This window comes from Diadema antillarum, unplaced genomic scaffold (genome assembly GCF_040938485.1).
Source record: "Diadema antillarum isolate AM-2024a unplaced genomic scaffold, OU_Dant_1.0 seq00000053_RagTag, whole genome shotgun sequence".
NCBI classification, from domain to species: Eukaryota; Metazoa; Echinodermata; class Echinoidea; order Diadematoida; family Diadematidae; genus Diadema; species Diadema antillarum.
The window spans coordinates 1,515,865-1,534,179 of NW_027271161.1; the positions used below are offsets into that span (position 1 = coordinate 1,515,865).

Below are 18,315 nucleotides of genomic sequence, written 5' to 3' on the forward strand. Positions count from 1 at the left end.
CTTTGATCGGCTTTGTCTTCTTATACAGAAGTGCAAGTGGATGAGTCTGGGTTGTTGTTTTTTACCCAAAGGTATCAACTGCCCATCACATGTTTCTTCATACATTGCTATTAAAGCAATGAAAGCCTTATGTGTTGCCGATCTCTCTACCTGACAAATCAGTGTACATGGATAATAATCAGTTGCTGGTTCAACAGAAAACTACCCAACAGCAACGCTTCGTCAAACCTTGCAAACCTCGTTTGTTACGATCGAAGAGATGCCTTGACTCGTCACCGGTCATCACCAAGCGATGTATGACACTGACTATACTTGGCCGGAACACATCGCTTTGAATATATACAACTGGCATGACTCTCTGACAGCAAGAGCACTGTGCACGAACATTCAATAACATCCTGGACAAAAACCCAGGAAAAGTTCAAGTGTAAATGTATATTCGTTCAGTTGTTTGTTTTCCACTTATAAGGAGTATCAATGACTGGAATAAGGGTGTTGTATACCCAGAAAAAGCAATGGCCATACCAATTAACACGAAGACAGTCAAGGCCGCTGCTGCGCGTAACATGCTTTTGTTTTTTCATTTAAAGTGCTATTCCAAAATATGATCAACAAGTATAGAATAAAGTTTAAAAGTTTCTTATGCTATATGCAACGGCGTAGCCAGGATTTCATCTTGGGTGGGGGGGGGGGGGGCGGTTAGTCTGCGAGGGAGCGAAGCGACCGAGCCCGAGCGAGCGGAGCGAGCGAGGGGGGGGGGAGGGTGTGGGAGAGGGGTGTCCCCCCTCCCACGGTGAGAACTTTTTGCATTTTGATGTTGCAAATGGTGCAATTTGATGCATGTTTTTGCGCGTTTTGTCGACGTGAAACAGTCCCACTTGTTTAAGGTAGCAGTATATTTTAGTGTAGATTATTATTGAACAATCTGCCTATAAAATGGTATAATTTAAATACACTTCTTGTATTAATTCTTTTCACTGAATATCATGAACGCGACTGAACCCGAGCGAGCGGAGCGGAGCGAGCGAAGGGGGAGGGGAGAGTGTGGGAGGGGGTGTCCCCCCTCCCCCCTCCCACGGTCCCCCCTCCCACGGTGGGAGGGGGCTGTCCCCCCTCCCACGGTGAGAGCTTTTTGCATTTTGATGTTGCAAATGGTGCAATTTAATGCATGTTTTTGTGTGTTTTAACGAGTTGAAACAGTTCCACTTGTTTAAGGTTGGAGTATATTTTAGTGTAGATTATTATTGAACAATTTGCCTATAAAATGGTATCATTTGAATAATCTTCTTGTATTTATTCTTACACTGAATATCATGAACGTTGTCTGTTCAGCAATCAAACAGAAAAAGCATGCACACGAGGGTGTAGATAGGGGCATATCCCCTCCCACACGAAGGTGATTTTGCGTTTTCAGACCTGAAATTCAGCGATCTGGTGCAAATTTTTGGTGCAATACTTTTTCATCGAAGTGTTAAAATCACGGAATTTAGCTCTTATTCCGAATGTGCACCATCTGTGTGTATGTATAAAGTCTAGTGAGGTAGAGCTTAGGGGAAGGGGGAATCCCCCGTTATTAGAATTGAAATAAAGCGATCTGGGTAAAGCCACAGTCTACTTCTATGTATGGCGGAAGGGGGGGGGAGGGGCGGGCGAGCAGGGAGAAGGCGTGGGCGAGTGTTATCTCCACCCTTCCCTTCCGATGGAGCTTTTGCCTTTTTAAAGGACAAGTTCACCTTCATAAACATAAGGATTGAGAAAATGCAACAATATTAGTAGAACACATCAGTGAAAGTTTGAGGAAAATTGGACAATCGGTGCAAAAGTTATGAATTTTTAAAATTTTTCTGTTGGAACCGCTGGATGAGGAGACTACTACAGCTTGTGAGTCATATGCGTACAACAGTATAAAGAAAATATAAAAGAAAATTCAACATATTTTTACTTTTTTCGCATAATAAAAGAGCAATTGACTTGCCTCTTTCTAAAGGCAGGGGGAATAATATTACCCATAACATTTATCGGTAACGAGTCAGGGGAATGTGTGCTTTTTTCAAAAGATGGAATTTTGTGAAATTCTCTTTATATTTTCCTTATATTGTTGTACGCATGTGACATCTAAGTTATTCATACACTGCAGTAGTCTTCTCATCCAGCGGGTACTGCACTAAAACTTCAAAAATTCATAACTTTTGAACGGATTGTCTGATTTTCCTCAAACTTTCAATGATGTGTTCTACTAATATTGCTACATTCTCTCAATCCTTATGTTTATGAAGGTGAACTTGTCCTTTAAGGTTGAAATTGAGATATCTCGTATACGCATATTTGATGGAATCAACATTTGCGAAATCACACACACACACACACAAAAAAAAAAAACTGATGGGGAGGGGGACTGAGGGAGGAAAGGGTCGATTAAAAGGGGAAATTCCCCTTACATGAGGGAACCTTCAGTTTTCGGAATATAAGTGATAAGTCTTGTGCACTCAGAATTATTCATATTTTTTTTTTAATCTAAAAAGTGTACTAAGCTAGGGAAAGAGGCACAGAGGGGGAGATTTTGCATATTTTAAATTGAAATTCAACAATCTGGTGCACACTTTGAGTGAAATATTCAAAAAAATATCTTATTGATGAAAGGTTGCAAAGGAGACCCGCTTCATGTGCATGCATACAGTATACACGCATTTTTTTTTCCGCCTCCCAAATCCCCGGTTCAAATCTTGGGGGGGGGGGGGGGGGGGGCGGCCGCCCCCATCGCCCCCCCCCCTCCCCCCGGCAACGCCAGTGGCTATATGTCACTGAAAGCAATGTAGGTCGCAACCACAATACATGCACAAAGTAGGACGCAATGATGACATTGCGATGAAATTAACGAAATGATAATGAAATGTAATGAGATCCATGTTTTTCGTTGGTGAATTAGCAATTATTTCCTTTTACCCCTAAAAGTCACCGCTGCTTTATTAGAAGATAATAATTTCTTGTGAATGACACACCTTAACTTTTAACCCCATGTCGACAGTAACAAAATATTGATGATGTATTCATTAGAGAATTATCATGTACGCAGATTAATGTTAGCTTTGTTAAAGGTATGAACGTCTGTATGTTACTTCTGACACTTTGAAAAAAACATGCGAAACTCTGTAGACCTAACCTGAATGGAAAACTATTAGATCCGTTGCACAGATTTTACTCCGTTGATTGATATCAACCTGAATATGAACATGGTGTGCAGAGAGGATGAATTGCTGTTTAAAGGCGGGTGGGTTTTAATTTGCCATTATCCGTTATTTTCTCAAGAATAGGAAATCAAGACTAGAGACAGAGCGTCTACAAGTTAACCTGATCTTTGACCTATAATGAACGAGCACACTTTCTGCTGGTAGAAGATTCTGTTTACAGTCGCCAATTTCACCGTATCAAATGCCACATCGAGTGGTTTGTGATTGACATGCATTAATTGTCAACATCAAAGAACCTTGAAAATAAGTTCTGAAAAAGCGTATCCGGGCAATTACCCCTAGAGGCCAGTTACCCCCGGGCTATATACTGGTTAGTGGTAAGGTAAGAGTAAAGATTAGAGTTAGGGTTAGGTGTAAGGTTAGGAGTTTGGGGTAGGGTTAAGATTAGGTTCAGGATTAGGATTAGGGCCAGGAGAAGGGTCCAAGGTCTACTGTCCAGGGGGTAATTTCCCCAGATTCCTGAAAAATATATATACCGACGCGATGGTGCGATAAATCTAACATGTGAAACAGCATCAACATAAAACAATAATTTCGCGTTTGAGTTAAAAATAATTCATGTAACCCCCGAAGAAATCATAAAGGCAGACTCTTTCTCTGCCAAATCATCCTGCATGACGTAATCAAGTATCGGAAAGACGCAGAAAAAGCAAAGCCTATCTTGTCTGGGATTTCTGATACAGGTGTCACATTGTCCCGAAATTGAGCAGAGATGGATACACAATAAAGAAAATATTCAAATTCGGCTCTGATCGTAACATCTGGTCTTGCGAGGTTAAAGGGAAGGTACAGTATTGGTGGAGATGAGAATAGGGCTTTCAACTTTTTGCGAGATTCCAAGAAAACACTTATGAAATAGTACAGAGCATACCATTTTAAGAGGAATTCAAAGTTTATTTGATGAAAATTTGGTTTGGAATGACTGAAACATCCAAAAACAAAGTAAAACAAAGCGATCGTCATAAAGTGTGGGTCCCACACTTACTAGAATCGCTCTGTTTTTGATATCTCAGCCATTTCAAAACCAATTTTCATCAAATAAACGTTGAATTCCTCAAAGAATTACATGCTCTTTCATATTTCATAAGAGGTTTCTCATTATCTCACCAAAAAAAGTTAGAAACCTGAAATTAGGTCTCAACCACAACTATTCGGTCCCTTTAAGCCTGGATAGGATGACTTCTGATGTAGTGTTTCAGGCTTCAGCTGCAACTTCGTTATCGATGGCAAAGTCTTCGGCAGGGTAACCATTGTGTTTCCTTCGTGTCCTTCAGGTAAAATCCCTAAGAAAAAATCGAACCTTTGTGTACTAGTATGTAGTACGATTTGAATTTTTCTTGGAACGTGTGTACATCCTTGCTCAATTTCGGGACAGTGCCTACACTAATGTTCTTTACAAAGAGGTTATCGTTATTAGGATAACGTCATAATAATGACACAAGCTGGTCATACGAATATGGACTTTGCAATTCCATGCACGAAGTTGGCCCCGAGCATGGTCAAAAGAAAATCAATTGCCGAATCAAGCACGATGTCCACAGCACAGAAGGACACACGATGGCACCCGAACCCGAACGAAGGCTATACGAAGATGTGAATCCTTGCAGTTTACTCGAACGAAGGAAACACGATGGTTACACAACGGGCAGGCACGATGATTTTGCCAGAGGTTGCTGGTCACTGGAGCCTGAGAAACTCTACTGGCGGTCATTACGATGGCTTAGAATGCCCACACGAAATGTGTGTTCATGTGTCCATCTTTGATCTGGAATTTCCTCAATTTCGGGATATTGTGACACCTGGGTACCTTTTCATGAAAGTTGTCAGTTTTGAGCATGCTGAAGGCCTTGTCACACCGGTTACAGCTCGTTATTCCGAAGGCTCTTTATTCCTAAGATTCGTTATTCCGAAGGTTCATTGTTCCGAATTTCATTTTCGGATCAACCAATCCTTGGAATAACGAACCGTCGGAATAACGCCACAAATTTTGGGATTAACGAACCTCTAGGTATAGGGAATTTGCGTATTTCGGATTAACGACCCTTCGGAATAACGAACCCTCGGAATAGCGAACCTTCGGAATAACGAACAGCACCCGTCACACCGTGTCTGGGAAAGCATTAATTCCCGGAAAGGTGAGACACGGCCTTTAAGGCCCTGTCACAACTTTCCGTGCAAGTCTTGAGTGTGATTTGCGAAGAACAATTTTTGCTACCCGGAGGTCCCCGCAGATGGCCCGCACATGACAGTGTCTAGCACGTAGCCTATATCTCTCGTAGTTGCCCGGACTTGCGCACGCAAATCCCATTTACCCCCCCCCCCCCCCCCCCCCCCCCCCAGCCAAGTTTAGACCCTGTCACACCTTTCCGGGCAAGCCTTGCGTTCGACATGCAAACAACAAAGAACAGTTTTGACACCGTTCCTTGCCAGTAAAACACCCGTATTATGCTCGTAGAATGCCCGCAGATGACACGCGCTTCGGAGCATAAGCGTAGATCCACGGGCAACTTACGTATTGGCCTAATTCAAGCAGGTCTATTGCCTGTGACTCAACAGTGCGGCAGCCACGGGCCTCCTATACACAGGTGTTCTGCGTGGACCTCTGCCGGCAATCCCCACGACTCACCCGGAAAAAGTTTTGGTCATGCTCAAAATTTGGCTGCGGGTAAATAGGACTTGCGTGCGCACCTCCGGGCACCTACGGGCGAGATACGTGCTAGGTACTGTTAGGTGCGGGCCAATTGCGGCGAGCTCCGGGCAGCATTTTTTCCCCCGGCAAGTCAACCCGCAAGGCTTTCTCAGACATGGTGTGACAAGGCCTTGAGCTGCATGCTCAAAACTTGTTCCGGGTGAGTCGCGGGGTTTTGCCTGCAGAGTTACACGTAGAACATCAGTAGCTACAGGCGTTTAGCGGCAGCACCACGAAGGCAACTCCCACTCAGGTACTTCGCAGTTCCCGTATGTCACTCGTATGAAAACGGATCGGTTTTGATGCTCTCACGCAGGTCACACGGAATACACGCAAGTAGCAGGTAAGTAGCACGCGTCTAGCAGGTAAGACGCAACTGTACGGAATTCGTCAACATCATTGTCCGCCAGAAGAAAATTCTTCTGCATCCTGGACAATTTTTTGCAGGCGGATAAGGATTCTGAATAATATCTTTCTTTCATTTAATAAAACTGATATAGATTCGTAAATGAGTACAGAACGCGGTCTTGTTTATTCTGGCTTTATTTTGCAGCCTATAATGATACTAATGAGTCGACTTGTGTTGCGTCAACTTTGCTTCATATTCACTCTTTTTGAAATCTTTCTCCTCTTTCCTATAGCTCAAGTGGTGTAATTGAAGGCTCCCCTGTGCCACACACATGCAACTTCTGAGGTTAAAAATTGCATTTTCATGATTTGGATAAAACTATATGTTGAGGATAATTAATAAATTGATGCAATATTTCAAATGTCGAAGTTAGAATGAATAGTAAAACGCAGTGTATTTTTTAAAGCAAGTCTATGTCAGACAGAGAAAAATAAAACCCTTTAAATGATTACTGCACTCGTGCGATATAACAAGGAATGACATCATAATTATGAAGATGTTATTGAAAATAATGTTTTATTGCTTGCATGTTTCAAATTTTCCTCGTTTTTTTTAGCAGTTTCAATCGCAAATATCTCAAGTATACAGAATACGATGTGGATAGCCTAATTGTACTGTGGTTTGGGTGTGTGTGTGTGTGTGTGTGTGTGTGTATCTACTTTGTGCATTTTGTGCCTTCTTCGAAAGGGCTTAGCAATCTAATCGCATTCTTTTGTTCTTTTTTTTGTCTTATTTTAAAGAAACCAACGCCAAAATATTGATATTACACGGCCGGCGCCACGTTTTCAAAAGTGGGGAGAAGGGGCACTTTCAGCAGCTAACAAGCAAAAAAAACAAAACAAAACAAAAACAAAAAAAAGAATAAAAATCCCGTCGGCCCTGTTATTGAGTGAAAGCAACAACAGGACGTAAAAGACGTCAGTGAAAGTTTTGGGTAAATCAGACAATTATATAATATTGACTGGCCCTGAGGGAGGTACCAGAAAATATTGCCCAAACTGAAAGCATATTGCCCGAGTCGAAGACGAGGGCAATATGTTTTCAGTGCGGGCGATATTTATCTGGTACCTCCCGAAAGAAAGGCCAGTCAATATCATAATTATTACCTATCCCCTAGGTAAATTAAGAAAATATGTGAATACGGCTATACACTATGATACAGATCAAGCCACATTTGACTACCTGTAGACCATCAACATGTTGAATAATTGCAAAATTGTTCATCAATGTATATCATAGTAGTATAGGTGTACGTATAGCGTCATAAAAATATGATTCATATTTCTATTGTTCTAGAACAAAAGAAATATGAAAAGACAAAAGAATTATGAATTATGAAATATGGATTATGATATGATTTATGATAAAAAGATGGATTATGATATGATTTATGATAAAAATATGGATTATGATATGATTTATGATAAAAAGATGGATTACGATATGAATTATGATAAATCGATGAATTATGATAATAGATATGAATTATGGATATTTACATAACAATAGAAATTGGAAAGAACAAAAGAATGTATGAAATATGAAAAATGAAAGATGAATATTCATGAGATATGAATTATAGATATTGACGATGGATGATGATTATGAAATATGAATATTTATGGATCGATATGAAATATGAAGAATGAATTATGAAAAATATGCTATTGTTTTAAGAATCCGCGTCATTGTTTCATCATATTCTTTTGTTCTCACATCGAGAGATATTTTCGAAGGCAATGGTCGAAATGGTCATAATGACGATTGCAATCGTATGCATGACATTTGTTTGATTTGATGACGTCACTCCGACAAGTTCGGACCTGTCCTCTGACCGACGCTCGCCCGATCGAAAACAAAAGAACTTTAAAAAACAAAGAAATACATAAAAATGGGGGCGTGTCCTCTGACCGACGCTTGCGCAATGCTTGCGCAATCGAAGACAAAAGTCAGGGCGTGTCCACTGACCAACGCTCGGGGACTTAAAGACAAAAGACTGGAAAAACAAAGAAATACATAAGACTGGACCTCAAGTTCACGATAAGTTCGGACTTGTCCTCAGACCGACGCTCGCACACTCAAAGACAAAAGACTAGAAAAACAAAGAAATACATAAGACTGGACCTCAAGTTCACGATAAGTTCGGACTTGTCCTCTGACCCACGCTTGTACGTGAGCGAAGACAAAAGAATTTTTAAATAAAGAAATACATAAACTGGACCTGGAGCCAGTGACGGGTTCGGACTCGTCCTGCATAAAACAATAGATGCCTCATACATATTCAAAGAGATGGTGGCGTCCTTTGCAAAGCAAAAGAATAAAAACTCGAAGAACATGCGAGAGGGACACATTTCAATTTGAAACCTTCCGAGAGCATCACATGTTACAGAATGTCTCAGCCGAATATCGCCAACACCTGGTGTCCCGAAATGCAGAGGACGGTGGAGAAGGTGGACTTGCTGATGTTGACGGAGTATCTAACTCTCATCGAAGTCTTGAAACGGGTGCAAAACGTGCCAGATTCTCCAATAGACGGTACTCCCGAAGATCCACAGCGCAAAGTGTTCCAGGCGGTTCATCATTTGGACCCAATGACTGTGGAGAGAGTGTACCCTTACGTTGGCAGGGTGCTCTGGATGAGACCAGATCTCGTCGAGTGCGGTTTTTTCCTGGAGTACATCAAATTTATTCTGAGGGGAGAGACTCAACAGCAGCTGGAACAAAGAAGAGTCAACAGAGGGAGACACGTGGAGGGGATAGAGGCCGCTGTGAGAGTGGTCTACAGGGCCTTGGGGCTCGAGACCGGCCTGCCCGACATTGTCTTGACGGACCCTCAGTGGAACGTGCTTTAGACGAACGACTGCTATTAACGGTGATAAAGGACACATTTCCTTCCGACTTTCACGCCGTAGACACCGAGACAATCTTACGCGCATGTCGGACAATTGCAAGCGAGGAACAATTTTCCCGTGTGCGACGAATCAAGCTTCGAGGCAATGAGAGGTTCGACGATTGTATAGAGGCCCTGCTCAAAAATTGTATAGAGAACCCCAATCATCCCAACAAGTACAAACGTTCGCTGATGGCTCTATGCTATTTTGTCAACATCTACCAATATGCCTGCATACCGGACGAGCGGAAAGAGGAATTTCGCGCGCAATTCGTGGAAGGACTCAAACGCTACAAAGTGCGCTGGTCGGAACACGCTCCGAAAATGACTGTTGGACTAATGTCGCGATACGTTTTACATTTTTGTCTGTATATGTTGTATAATGTATGGAATGTAGATGTTAATAGAATGTGAATTGATTCAAGCAACGAAATTCGCTGCACTGTGTGTATGCGTGTACAATAAATGATGCGTTTCATTTTCAAATGATTTTTTTTACTCGTTACCTTGTCTATCATTGATGCCTTTTATGTCATTGCAACGTGAAAGGAATGCCATTTCTGATGTTTGCTTCTGCAGTGTGTGGTTGCTGAGACGAATAATGTCTAATTCATTTGAGAGAGCGTTAGAGGAAATCTATTACGATCCTCAACATCCAGCTAGTTTCGGTGGTGTCAGTAAGTTGTGGAATGCGGTGAGAGAGGTGGAAACTGAAAAAGCGAGCTTGCAGGGTGTCAGAGACTGGTTAACGAAACAAGATGCGTATACAATGCACGCACCGGCGAGAAAGACATTTAAGAGAAATGTTGTGAAAGTGAGAGGAATCGACGAAATCTGGGAGGCTGATCTTGTAGATGTTCAAAATTTGAAAAGGTTTAATAATGGTTATCGCTACTTACTGACGTGTATAGATGTACTGTCGAAATATGCTTGGGTGGTTCCTTTAAAAAACAAAAAATCAAAAGACATTGTCGGGGCATTCGAAAGCATCTTGAAAGAGGGCCGAGTGCCTGTAATGCTACATACAGACAAAGGTTCGGAATTCACAAACAGACATTTTCAGAAATATCTCGAGAAAGAAGGCATTCACTTCTACACAACAGAAAATGAAACCAAAGCCAGCGTTGCTGAACGATTCAATAGAACGCTGCGAACAAAAATGTGGCGCTTCTTCACATTCAAAAACACTTACAGGTATCTCGGTGTAATAAAAGATTTGGTCAAAGGCTATAACAACACCATTCATTCTAGTATTGGCATGAAACCAAAAGACGTGAATATTGAGAATCAAAAGCGTGCCATAAAAAGTCTCTACGGTAGGGCAATGCGAGGGAAGAAGCGTACAGCTCCACGATTCAAGTATGAAATCGGAGATCAAGTTCGTATTAGTAAAAGCAAACTAAAGTTCGAAAAGGGTTACGAAGCAAATTTTTCGAGGGAGGTCTTTACAATCAGCTCCCGCGTCAATAGGAGGGTACCTGTCTACAGAATAAAGGATTACAACGGGGAACGAGTGAAGGGTACGTTCTATGAAAGGGAATTGATAAGAGTTTCGAAAGACAAGGAGACTACTTACAACGTGGACAAGGTTTTACGCACGCGCATGCGCAATGGGCAGAAAGAATACCTAGTTCGTTGGTCAGGGTATGGCAAAGAATTTGATAGTTGGGTTCGACACTTAACTCCGCGTTAAAAACACGATTCACGTTACTCTCGTTATCATTCTTCGCTTTGAACAAAGGAGAAGAGGCTGATCGAACATGGCTTCTCAATTTTACGTGACGCTGCCCAGTAATAGTTCCATGTCGTACTATCCAAATAACAAAACGTGTCAGTTTACGACGCGGCTTCACGCACCTCTCTCACTCAACGAAGATTACGAGGTGGGGTTGGCAGAAGTTCAATTTCAGTGCACGTGGTATAATGTACGACATGATAACAACACCCTCACTATTTACGATAATGAAGTAGAGGACGACGCTGTTCCATTGATGAAAAAAATTGAGATTCCTGCGGGATATTATAATTCTGGAGAGGAACTCATTGACTCGATCAACGAACAGTTCCGGAGAAAATTACGTAAAAGCATCACATTTTATTACAAGAGGACCCAACGAAAATGTTTCATCCGATTAGAAGGAAATACGGCGCTCCTCATTCCCTGTGGTTTGGCTATGATGCTCGGGTTTGAAGGGGAATGCCATCTCACGGAATCAACACTGAGTCCCATGCCAATGGATGTACACATGAAATTTCATACATTTTATGTCTATTCTGATATCGTTCAGTTTCAACACGTAGGTGACGCTGCTGTACCTTTACTGAGGACGATAGCAGTCATTCCGGACAAGGATCGCGATAATATCGTCAATACCTATATCACTCCGCATTACGTCCCTCTTAAGCTTTACAATTTTGAAACGATAGAGATTATATTAACAACCGAATCGGGTGAAGTGGTACCATTTGAACGCGGGAAAGTGATCGTGAAGTTACACTTTAGAGAGCGCTCTACGAACTAGCTGGACGCTAAATTTACACAGCGATACGTCTAACTATGGTGGTATTTCGCGCACCGGCAAGGATTTTTCACGACCAATATGGCTCGGGATTACCCGTCTTCCGCGGGGCATCCATGCAGAGAGGACACGGGCTGGGTAGTCTGGTGAAGGGGCTCTTCAAAGTCGCAACTCCTCTCTTAAAAAGAGGGGCTGTTGCTTTGGGAAAAGAAGCTATGCATACAGGCATGAACATTGTTCAGGACACCATCAACGGACAATCTTTTAAAAGCGCAACTAGAAAAAATGTGGCTCGGGCGGGAAAACACCTGGCCTCAAAGACTGTTCGAGCAGTAAAGAAAAAAATTGGGAATCAGACTGGAGGAGCGCGATTAGTAGTTGTAGGAAGAGTTAAAAGAAGGAGGCGAGGAAGGAAGCGTATCATTCGGTCTCGAAATTCTCCAGCGAAAAGAGCTCGCTTGCGCGACATCTTCGATTAATTCGGACTATTCGTTTACCAGTCTCATACACTCCTTGCTGTCTTTGCTGAACATGGCGCTTCTACACGACAAGAGCGATGTCTGCTGCAAGTCCGAATTGGATTTGTTCACGGTACCACACACTCAAATGAGCATCGTCAAAGGACCATGGGTAGAATATCACCCCGTTAGCAGCATCACCGATGAAGGGCCCATTGAATTCAACGTGTTCGGCACGTCGGAAGAATACTTGGACCTCTCTCAGACCATGCTTCAAGTGACAGTCAAAGTTACGAACAATGATAACACGGCTTTACCAGCTGATGCCCCAGTTGGTCCCGTAAACCTGTTTCTCCCATCTCTCTTTGCACAAGTTGATATCATGCTCAATGAAAAACTAGTGTCTCAGCCGTCGAATACATACCCTTACAGAGCGTACATCGAATCTCTGCTGCACTATGGAGGAGAGACCAAAGAGTCTCAACTCACTCAACAACTATATTACAAGGACAAAGCGGGGAAAATGGATGCCGTTAACCCGCTGGCAAGCTCTGCAGAAGCTAATCCCGGTCTGGCGAAAAGACATGGATTCATCGTCGAGAGTAAATTACTTTCTCTACTTGGTCCGATTTACGCCGACATTTTTTTTCAAGAAAGACTGTTACTCCCGGGGGTTGATTTGAAAATCAAGTTAAATCGTAGCAAAGACGCATTTTGCCTTCTGTCTTCGACGGAGAATGCCCGATATAAAATTAAAATAGAATCTGCTGCCCTCTACGTTCGCAGAGTAAAGACCAGTCCTACCATCATGTTAAACCACGCCAAGGCCTTGGAGAAGACAACCGCGAAATACCCCGTCAACAAAGTAGACGTGAAGTCCTTTTCCATTCCTGCAGGAAGCATGTCGATTAATAAAGACAATCTATTTCACGGACAGTTACCAAATCGGGTGGTCGTAGGATTCGTTGACACAGACGCCTTTAACGGTACTTTTGGCAAGAACCCCTTCAACTTTAAACATTTACGCCTCAACTTCATCTCCCTCACTATTGACGGAGAAACGGTGCCGATGAGACCATTACGTCCTAGCTTTGCAGCGGGAGCTGGACAAAGTTACATTCACGCTTACAATTCACTATTCATGGGAACCAACCGACTGTTTGTAGACAAGGGAATTAACATCAATCGAGAAGAATACTGCGAAGGTTATACCCTTTTTGCATTCGACCTTACGCCCGACCTATCTGACGGATGTCACTTGAATCTCATCAAGCAAGGAAATCTGCGCTTAGAGCTACAATTCGACGTGGCCATTCCAAACACCGTCAACTGTATCGTCTACTCGGAAGGACAAGGACTGATTCAGATTGATAAAAGCAGAAACATCATCTACGATTACCAATAAAACCTCTTCCGGACAACCGACTGCCGAAATATTCTAATCGACTATGGATACATCGCAGATTCAACGTTTCTTAGAGAACGATCCTATTGTCAAGCCCTATTTCAAAGGAGTATATGCGTCAAATTGTCTACCGCGATCAATTAGTGGGGCGAAGCAATGCTTCATCGCGAATACCGATCCTAGCGATAAACCAGGAACACACTGGGTGGCTTTCTACTTTTGCAACGGAAAAGGCGAATTCTTTGACTCTTACGGATATGAACCCTTAACTTACAGTCTTGACTTTGTAAAGTTTTTGGACAATAATGCCTCGGCATGGTCCTCTAATTCCAAACGGCTACAAGGAACTGTATCCACAGTTTGCGGACAATATTGTATCTATTACGTGACGAAACGAGTAGGGGGTCAAACAACTCGAAGTGTATTAAATGTGTTTGGCAAGGATTATACGAGAAATGATAAGAGAGTGAATGATTGGTTTAATCGACGTTCTGATGTTTCCCATCGTGTTCATGATACATCTTTTACTCTATTACAAATCGCACGTAGCTTCGATAGTTTGTAAGAAGATATTGTAATAGCGTGTATAACGTAGTGTAAACTTCTCTCTTGATGTGGATTGCTAGATATCTAACAGTATTTAACTTAGTAGTAATTTGTATATATCGTATGTGCAAGCCTGTACTATTAGACTATAAAATATGTAAAATAAAATTACTCCTTGTTTGTACTTGTTTTTTTCTTTGCTTCCTTCTACGTTTTTTGTGATTGTGAGAAAAAAAAATCATTTACACCGTGCAAACGAACAAAACTATATTACATTTCCACTGGATTACGTAAAAGAAACTATTTCCTCATATAAAAAAAAATACAATACATTATTCAATTTATGTTTTCGATGTTTTCAAGCATGGCTTAAAATCATACATGGTGATGAAAGAATAATTAAACAAACTTATAAAACCATTGAGGTGATGTAGTCATCAATCTGCAGAATCTGCGTGAGACATTTTTTACAGTGTATTTTCCGTTTTCGTCAAAGTTATTAATTTCTAGGTAAAACAGACATTAAAAAAAAAAAAGAAATTTTGCATGCGTTTACATGCACAGATTTAAAAACAGCGAAATGACGAAATGACGAAATGACGAAATGACGAAATGACGAAATGACGAAATGACGAAATGACGAAATGACGAAATGACAAAATGACGAATCGACGAAACGTCGAAGTGGTGGATATATGTACAATATGACGGTCTTTATGGAATTAACTACGAATAATAATAAAAAAAACTACTTTCACCACTGAATGTACTAATGCATAAACCAGGCAGGATTTGACTATTTACATCGTTTCATGAAGTAAGACATATTATGTACAACTACGCCAGGAGATAAAATGTATGACACATTCGGTAAACACCACAGATAAAATCAAACGTCACGCGAACTTATATTTACAATATTTACATAGCAACTAGTCGAAATGTTCAGACGATGAAATGTTGAAGTGGAGAAACGTTAAGATAGTATAGTCAATCGCTATATCATGCGGACAAATTCAAAAGAACAGCTAGCATCAAAATTTCAAATACATTCAAACAGAATATTATGTATGTATACACTCCTTCACATCTGAACATAGACCGTACAATCTTATATACACATTGCGGGTCACCTGATGAAATAATTGGTTGGGGATATGTAACGATGTTAACGTTAATACAATCAAAAAATCATCGTTCGTAAAATATAATGATACATATTAAGTATGTAAATGCTTGTGTACACACTTTCATATCACCCCATACGCAACATCGATGGCGTACTTCAACACCCACCTAGATCAACACGCAGATCATAATGGTAAGGGCTACTATTTAAAATTGTACATAACTGTTTGAAATAGAAGAGTAGTAAATTAACATACAATAAAATCATTACACGAATTAACGAGAACAGCTCGGGTTAACGAGGATTGTGGTCATACCGTTTAAGCCGTATTTTAAAAAGATTGCCACTTTGGGGTTTGAGAACCATTAGCATCACTAGCTCTTGTACGCCTTGTACGTGTATAACTTTTAGTTGTAGTAGGGGTTGTGTACATTTTGGGGTCTGGAGAATCTAAACGACGATGAATCGGGGTCTCCAAATCTTTCCCCCTCTTAACACGTTGAAGTTGGTCACGTCGGCTGAGATTGGTCAACGCAGTCTCTGGAATGTTCAAACGAGCCAGCGCACGAATAAAATGTTCACTACCAGTAGGAATATAACCACTTCGCTCTCTGAAAATGTCGTACATTAAGTCGCAAATGTTACTGCCAGGCACACTTTCCCCGCTCACAATCAGCTCCCCTTTGTCCGTCCATCCCACATCGTCGCACCTTTTCATCTTTTCCAGCAACTGCGAAGCTCTTTTCACAAAATTCTTAGGCACGTGCTGCAAGATGTCACGCTCCACTGCGTCCTCAGATTTTGGCGCGACCCTCTGTCCATGAGTTACTAGATGCGTGCTGTCATTGTCTCTTGAGCTGTCGCTAACGACTTCAATAGACAATGGCTTCTTAACGTTGTCCGTCGCTTTCAAAAACCGCTGTAAGTATTGCGAATACAACAACGCCTTGTCATACTCTGGTAGATCGGGCCTGTCCAACACCGAACGAATCTGATCGTCCAATTCGTTGATTCGCTGCTCTGTAGGTGATGAAGATTGACTTTTGAGAGAATGAAGCATAGTTTGTGGCACAAGCACCATCTTGCGCGCATTCTCCATTATCAACGCGGTACCTCTATACAGCGTCTACTTTGGCGATGCAAAGAGGTTAGAAGCGAGAGTTCCGAGTACAGGCGTGATCAACCTGGCAATGAGACCAATGAATCCTCCGCGTTGGTTTAAGATTCGTTTTCTCTCTGCCAGAGATGTACGACGATCCGCTAATTTACGGAGTTTTCGCTTGTGCTTAGTCAAAGTTTTCTTGTGGGATTGCGACAGCTTGACATTACCGCAGATCACGTTCAAAACACATTCACAGATGGCGTCAATGAAGTTCTTGTTAGCTGTCTTGATGAGAAGTTTCCGTTGATCAGGAGAGCAGTGTGCGAGGGTCTTGAGCAGGACTGCGTGGGTCTTCACTCGGCGCGACATTTTTAACTAATAAATGACTTAATACACGAACGCGACAATTTATATCTTAGGAACATATACATATTGAACTTCACCGGGAAATATTTTCGTTCTGAGACGAAATTCTTCCGGCGTGTCTGGTTTAAGGTCTACGAATAAATAACCCCATTTATCGGCTGTGGCGTCCATAAATGCCTCTTGAAAAAACTTTGTTTTCGAGGGATACATCTGTTTAGCTAAACAAGCAATTTGTTGTTTGTCTCTACAATTTTTGAATAAAGCGTAGTACTGCGTGTTTAATGAAATAGTCCTAGACTCCTTTCCACGATGAAAGAGATTTTGAGTGATATAAATAACGCTCGCGTTTCTATGATGACAACCTTTAGTAAACAAGGCGGCTACTCTCTTGTCATCACCAGCCACATCCATTAAATCATCGATGACAAATAACACTGGTCGGGAGGGGTCGGTCAAATCATTGAAATCTGCTGGTAAATTTTCATGAAATTCAATATTCGGAAAGGATCGTGTCATTGCCGCGTAACACGGTTGATACTCCCCGTAAAACCATATAATTTTGCGAGGAGGTTGATCGATCATTTCCGAGGCATTTTTCAGTAATCTTTTCACGAATTCGGTTTTCCCTGAAAAACTCGGTCCGACCACCATACATGAAAAACTATGTTTGAGTCGGGCATCCATTGTAATTGACGGCATCAAATAGTACAAATATAGCTATATGAATAACACAATAAGATATTAAGTTCTGTAAATGAAATTAGAGCAAATGTCAAACGAAGTAAGTGAACGGAATACTCTATCATACGTGAGATGTGGGTTCAGTTAAGTTTCTTAAAAGAATAAGACGACGATATGAAGCAAACTGTTAAAACTACGCGGTATATTCAAGAGCAACATAACGGTATAATGCGCTGCAATCAAGCGCCCGCGAAAGAACTGACATCGGGGATAACGTCAGTTTTATTTAAGGAAAAATCAAACCCATCCGTTCCATTTGACAAATGGGCATCTCTAGTGAGCAAAGACTCGAGATAAAACAATAGAAAGAAGAGAAATACAAAAAGCGCCAAACAAAATACATTTGTACCAGCATTGGTACTTTTCAGTACATTTCTGAGCACTGTGGACATATATGATGCGCGCGACTTATCCATGATTTCCTAGCAACGACAATGCCAGCGGTAGGTACAGAGCTGATGAGAAAGTACCACCTTCTGCGACAATGTATAAACAGCGAATGATTGGCAATTAGACACATTGAGGTCTTTATAAGCGAGGAATGTCCGCGTGTCCATAAGGCAGTGTCGTGCCACCTGGTAATCTAACTCGTTTCGTGAAGACTACCCTGTAGTCTTTTTTTCTCTCGGAAGTGTACACGGACTTGCTTTTTACGTCTCTGAGAATTCTATTTTCCACAATAGTCTTCAGACATCCCGGTTCACCTTGTATCAATTCGCGCATAGAGTCATGGTTTATAACGAGGGAGTTTGCCTCGTTCAAGGTAAATCCACGCACCTTACACACGGTGTTGCCTTTGTTGGTGCGATAACT

The 18,315-nt window shown here is 41.6% G+C and overlaps 1 protein-coding gene across 1 annotated transcript; it reads left to right on the forward strand.

The window, feature by feature from the left end:
- The first annotated feature begins 12,286 nt into the window (after positions 1-12,286).
- Positions 12,287-13,618, forward strand: LOC139725670 (uncharacterized protein F54H12.2-like). Its single transcript, XM_071636760.1, has one exon. It carries the CDS (start codon positions 12,287-12,289, stop codon positions 13,616-13,618), a length of 1,332 nt encoding a protein of 443 aa, XP_071492861.1.
- Positions 13,619-18,315: the final 4,697 nt, after the last annotated feature.

What these genes read in the sequence shown, in the direction of transcription:
- LOC139725670 (XM_071636760.1), top strand. Translation starts at nt 12,287, where the DNA reads ATGGCGCTTCTACACGACAAGAGCGATGTCTGCTGCAAGTCCGAATTG.